We start from the raw sequence: 6000 nt of genomic DNA, 5'->3' as shown, positions 1-6000 counted from the left end.
TTTGTCGCCTTTTTCTTTAACTAGGCACAAACTATGTCTACTTGAACGATTAAATGAATGTATTTACTTAAAAACTATATTCTCTGGGCTAAAGCTTGATGGAATCTTGCCAGAGCATGTGGTTAGGAAATGAGATATTTTGGAGAATGCTTCAAAGAGTGCTGACACAGACATGACTCAGAAGTTGGAAACCACCAAAATGCCCAACCCTCCAAAGAGAAAAAGAGGGATATGAAAGAAGACGTTTCACAAATATTTGGTTTAATAAAGTGTTTAAAGTGTTAATTGTTGGAATCAGTGTTAATGAAATGAAGATATGTTTAATTGAGCAAATCGAAATATATCAAGCTATATGAAATGAACAAACATCACGTCTTCCATTTGCATTCAGTAGACTAACCTAACAAGTTGAAACATTCTTAGAAGTCTATTGCATAAAAATACATTTTCATAGGCTTGTTTCTGCTATCCACAATACTCTAAAATCTGTGTTCTTTTTAAATCCATTGCATTCTTCGTTAAGACAATTTCATTTTATTTAGTTTGTGTGTGTGTGTGTGTGTGTGTGTGTGTGTGTGTGTGTGTGTGTGTGTGTGTGTGCCCTCAGGCTTCTCGGCTCAAATCGGAGGCGGAGAGATAGAAGGCGGAGGAAAGTAATGTGACCTTGGCTCAGCGTCTCGCATGTTCGTGGTAAATGATGAGCATCAATAGCTAGACAATGACTTCGCAATGATGTACGCATTGAGACTAGGCCTACTCATTATTTTAATATATTATGGTAAGCAATCTTACATCCTCTATTTATGTTTGTTTGATTTTGTGTTTAGCGTATGTCGTTCACTTTACGGACGTTAAAATTAGAGGCACATAGCCTACGATGTGTGAAACGATTTTAAGAGGCCTAAATGAAACGACGTTTACTTTATGGTAGCCTATCGTTGAAATGAGCTTATCCTCAATGGTGGCATACACCATTACAATAACCAATATAGCCGCAAGCGGCGATGGCGGGCCCGAGCACCTGCGGTGCGGAGACCTGTGACATTTCGGAATCTAACAAAGCAACGTGTGCGTGTTGGTGGGCATGTGCATGAGGAACACACATGCCCACCAAATTTTGTCAATTTTCTTGAATGTATGTGTCAACCACAACAGAAAACACGCTAGGTGGTGCTATAGAGTCCCTAAGCCACACCCGTGGCCAGAGCTCTGTCCTTGAATAACTATAGCAATAACACACATGCCCACCAAATTTGGTTCATTTTGGTGAATGTATGTGTCAACCACAACAGACAATGCAATAGGTGGCGCTAGAGTCCCTAAGCCACACTCTAGGCCAGAGCTCTGTCTCTGACTAGCGGTAGCATTAACATACAAGCCCACCAAATTTGTTTCATTTTCGTGAATGTATGTGTCAACCACAACAGACAATGTGCTAGGTGGCGTTATGGAGTCCCTAAACCACACCCGAGGCCAGAGCTCTGTCCTTGAATAACTATAGCAATAACACACATGCCCACCAAATTTGGTTCATTTTGGTGAATGTATGTGTCAACCACAACAGACAATGCACTAGGTGGCGCTAGAGTCCCTAAGCCACACTCTAGGCCATAGCTCTGTCTCTGACTAGTGGTAGCAATAACACACAATCCCACTGAATTTGGTTCATTTTCATGAATATATGAGTCAACCACAATACACAATGCGCTAGGTGGCGCTATAGGGCCCCTAAGCCACACCCTAGGCCAGAGCTCTGTTCCTGACTAGCAATAGCAATAACACACATGCCCACCAAATGTGGTTAATTTTCGTGAATATATGTGTCAACCACAACAGACAACATGCTAGGTGGCGCTATAGAGTCACTAAGCCACACCCTAGGCCTGAGCTCCTTCTCTGTCTAGCGATAGCAATACGAAAGAAGTCCACTAAATTTGGTTCATTTTCGTGAATGTACACGTCAACCACAACAGACAACACACTAGGTGGCGCTGTAGAGACCTTAAACCACACCCTAGGCCAGAGCTCTATCTTTCAGTAGCGGCAGCAATAACACACAAAACCACCAAATTTGGTTCATTTTCATGAATGTACGTGTCAACCACAACACACAATCTGCTAGGTGGCGCTACAGAGTCCCTAAGCCACACCCTATGCCAGAGCTCTGTCTCTGACTAGCAATAGCAATAACACACAAGCCCACCAAATTTGATTGATTTTCGTGAATGTAAATGTCAACCCAAAACAGGTAACACACTAGGTGGCGCTATAGAGTCCTTAAGCCACACCCTTAGCCAAAGCTCTGTCTCTGAATAGCGATGGCAGTAACACATCTGCCCACCAAATTTGGTTCATTTTCGTGAATGTATGTTTTAACCACAACAGACAACGCACTAGGTGGCGCTATAGAGTCCCTAAGCCACACCCTAGGCCAAAGCTCTGTCTCTGACTAGCGATAGCAATAAAACATATGTCCACCAAATTTGGTTCATTTTCTTGAATGTATGTGTCAACCACAACAGAAAATGTGCTACTAGGTGGCGCTATAGAGTCCCGAAGCCACACCTTAGGCCAGAGCTCTGTCCCTAACTAGCAGAAGCAATTCCACATGTAGCTGGCAAATGACGTCCTATTTATAACCTTTTTTCTGCCTATAACACCAACTTCCTGTTTCGTAATAAGTCGCCATAATTCAAACCTTCGCCATTTCGATATGCTTCGAAAATTCAAAAATCTGTTCGCAATTCCTCTCGGGCAACCCCTCAAGATCCTTTTACTGCTCATATGACATGATTTCGATAAACCGTCTAGGAGAAGTGTTTCAAAATACATGATGTGCAAAAATCATAATCATAATCATAACTCAAATGTGTTTAAGATTCAATATGTAGTGTAAATGTAAAAGTTGTTCAGATTCATACAACACATCTGCATACCAAATTTGGTTCATTTTCGTGCATGCACGTGTCAACCACAACAGACAGCACGGTAGGTGGCGCTATAGATCCCCTGAGCCACACCCTAGGCCAGGGCTCTGTCTCTGAGCATGAAATGCAATTCTACATATGCCTGCCAAATTACAAGAGTTTTGGAGCATGCCAAGTTGGTGAAACGGCCGCACGGGATAAGAGGAAAAGAGAATAATAAGAATAATCTGAGCAAAAACAATAGGGCCTTGCACCTACGGTGCAGCCGCTGCTACAGCGGCCGCACCTCGGTGCTCGGGCCCTAATTAGCCTATAGCCTAGCCTTCGAAATAACGAGATGAATAACATACATTAAAATGAGTAGAGGCTATAATCTAGCAAGCATCAGAGCGAATGTTAAGTGTGTTCATAGGCAAAAGCAGGCAAACACGGGCACTGAGGAAATGAAGTTGAACCAGTCACAAACAAGTTTTGAAAACGTTCAGCATGTTGCAGCATGTACTGTACCTAAGAGTGACTTCCAATATTTCAATCTCTTTCCGCAGGTCCAATAGCTTCCTTGGATAGTGAAAAAAGGAGATTAACAGCACACATTGGAGAGACTGTTGTTTTTCAACCTGAAATCCCTAATCTGCAGACTGATGATCAGTTTCTGTGGAGGTTTCATTCAAACAGCAGACCTGAAAAGTCAATTATCGTTCAGAGCCAGGTGTTAAAAGATGAAGTTCATACAGAATATAAAGGGAGATTCAAAGGCAACCTCATGCTGGACAGAAACACTGGCTCTCTCACTATCAGAAACATCACCACCAGCCAATCTGGAGTATACCACCTTCAAATAATGGGTGATGAAAGTGTCTCAGATTGGTATGTTAACTGTTCTGTGTATGGTGAGTCACTTTTATTAACATTTACAGTGTAATACTGTACATAACATTAGAAGCAGCCTATTTTTTAATTAATATTGTCCGTACTGAAATGTAGTGTTTTTGTATTTTCGTGGATAATTGTGTGTTTGTGTATTTACCTGACAAGCTCCTGTCTCAGCACCCATCATCAGTAGAGGAGATTCTCACCCCAACACAAGGACCATCACTGGGGCCGTTAGACACGCTCTGTCAGGGCCGGAATCCCAGTCCAGCTCCAGCTGTCAGGTGCTGTGTTCTATGAAGAATGACAGAGAGGTGTCCCTGTCCTGGTTCAGAGGGAATGACATTCTCAACAAAACAAGCAGTCCTGATGCCAGCATCACCCTGTCCCTCCCTCTGGATATAGATGACCAGGAGGACACGGTCACTTACAGATGTGTGTCTGCTAATCCTGTCAGCAATTACACCACTCACCTCGACATCCCTACAGTGTGTCCTTATAAGAATCAAAAAGGTATGTCAAAAGAATCTGATGCTTGTCTAAATTTATCATGCAAATGTAAAAATAGCAATTTTGTGTGAATTGGTGCTGTGACTCATTTGTATGTACTGCTAAACTGAAAAGTTCAGATAATTTATGAAAAACAATAGACCGGGAGTGCGCAGTTAGAGTTCATATTAATGTAACACACAGCTTGGCAACACAACCACATTGTGCAATGATGTTCATTTTTTGTCTTTCAGGTCCTTCAAACCGCAAACTGTGGTATCTTTTAGTACCATTCAGCCTTTGTGTTACAAGTGCAATTGTGGCCTTAACAATATATTTGAAGAGGAAAAAAGAAGATAATAATAGTCCAGGTGGGCATGTGAGGAATGACTGCCTCTTCTTTATACTGTACATACATTTTGTGGAGTGCATGACTATTCACCAACAAATCAAACTGAAATATTTTTCAGATCAGACACCTGAAGATCCACACTATGCTGATTTGAAACACCGTGGACGTACAAAGGTACGTACAAATTACTTTTACATTGAGGTTTGTTTTCTTGATGTTTACCATATTGCATATGATTTGTTTTATAGATGTGTCTCTGTATATATATTTGCTTGACATATTTCATTATGGCAGTAACTTCAGAATCTAGTTGTGAATTTTGGACATTTTTCTGTTATAGGATGTCAGGAAACAGGAGACAGAACAGAAATGTGAAACAATATATGCAGGTGTTGTGACATGAGATTCATGTATTGTACATGTGTTTTGTTATCTTTGAAATATCAATAAATTATTAATTATCTGTGTTTTGAATATAATCATCTTATACTGTATTTGCAAGCCTCAGTCAGTTTTTTGGTGTTTAAAAGTTTGGTTTCAGACTGATCGAAATCACACCAATGTGGCAAATTGGTGGTGTGGTCATTCATTATGTGGCATTTGAGGCTCTTCATTTTGGTGCCAAAACGGATCACTGTGAAGCAGCAGGTCATTTTTACCTACGTCCCTTCACTCTCTCTATATCTATATTACATGCTTTTTAGTTTAGCATTTCTTCACTGTGAGCACTGCTGTATGTTAGCATTGAAGGTACTTCATAGGTATTTTTAAAATGGTCCTACTCACTCTCAACATACCACTTACCCAACATGATCCAGCTTGTCGTAGTAGCTTGTGTTGTGGAAAGTCTCGCTGTAACAGGTTTCAACCACTTTTGTGTTATGTATCTGAGGATGACTATTTTTTGTATGGTCATTAAATTGTGATGGTGTAAGAATAGATGAACACATGAGGCCCTAATGCCCTAAGATAACAAAACCGAAACAGAAACTGAAAATGAGAGAATGGAAAACTGTTATAACCATGGCTGGGCGAATAAGGGGAATTTGGTCCATGGCAACATACCAAGAACAGGAAACACGGTTGTCTCCTTCTCCATATGCAAATCTCAGACTTTGAAATGACCACAATACAATAAAACAGGCAAATCTAAGACTTCGATGCAAATATAAAGTCATAGACTCTAGCGCAAATCATCTCTCTGATCACCACCCTGTCCACATATTAGCCTTGGTTCTTGCCAGTATGCTTTATCAATACATTTTAAGCGCCTAAGTTGAAGTTAATGTGTGTATTAATGTAGATCCCAATTCTCTCATACCTGGCAAAGCTTTACCCATCCATGGATGCGTAAACACCATT

At 40.8% G+C, this 6000-nt stretch overlaps 1 protein-coding gene across 2 annotated transcripts; it reads left to right on the top strand.

The window, feature by feature from the left end:
* The first annotated feature begins 649 nt into the window (after nt 1-649).
* LOC134071930 (signaling lymphocytic activation molecule-like) lies at nt 650-5105 on the top strand. Of its 2 annotated transcripts, none has more exons than XM_062528645.1 (6): nt 650-778; nt 3473-3817; nt 3963-4310; nt 4541-4657; nt 4762-4812; nt 4979-5105. In XM_062528645.1, exons 1-5 carry the CDS (start codon nt 730-732, stop codon nt 4767-4769), a joined length of 867 nt encoding a protein of 288 aa, XP_062384629.1. In that variant the 5' UTR covers nt 650-729; the 3' UTR covers nt 4770-4812; nt 4979-5105. The 2 variants fall into 2 exon arrangements, with proteins under 2 accessions (XP_062384629.1, XP_062384628.1); XM_062528644.1 differs by having other exon boundaries at nt 651-778; nt 4757-4812.
* The last annotated feature ends 895 nt before the right edge of the window (nt 5106-6000 follow it).

This window comes from Sardina pilchardus, chromosome 2 (genome assembly GCF_963854185.1).
Source record: "Sardina pilchardus chromosome 2, fSarPil1.1, whole genome shotgun sequence".
In the NCBI taxonomy this organism is placed as follows: Eukaryota; Metazoa; Chordata; class Actinopteri; order Clupeiformes; family Clupeidae; genus Sardina; species Sardina pilchardus.
This window is presented reverse-complemented; position numbering and strand designations above follow the sequence as displayed.

Excerpts from the sequence above, each read along its gene's own strand:
- LOC134071930 (XM_062528644.1), top strand. The coding sequence starts at position 730 with ATGATGTACGCATTGAGACTAGGCCTACTCATTATTTTAATATATTAT. Across the intron at positions 4,658-4,756 it reads AGAAGATAATAATAGTCCAG|ATCAGACACCTGAAGATCCA; the intron begins GTGGGCATGTGA and ends AATATTTTTCAG. Across the intron at positions 4,813-4,978 it reads AACACCGTGGACGTACAAAG|GATGTCAGGAAACAGGAGAC; the intron begins GTACGTACAAAT and ends TTTCTGTTATAG.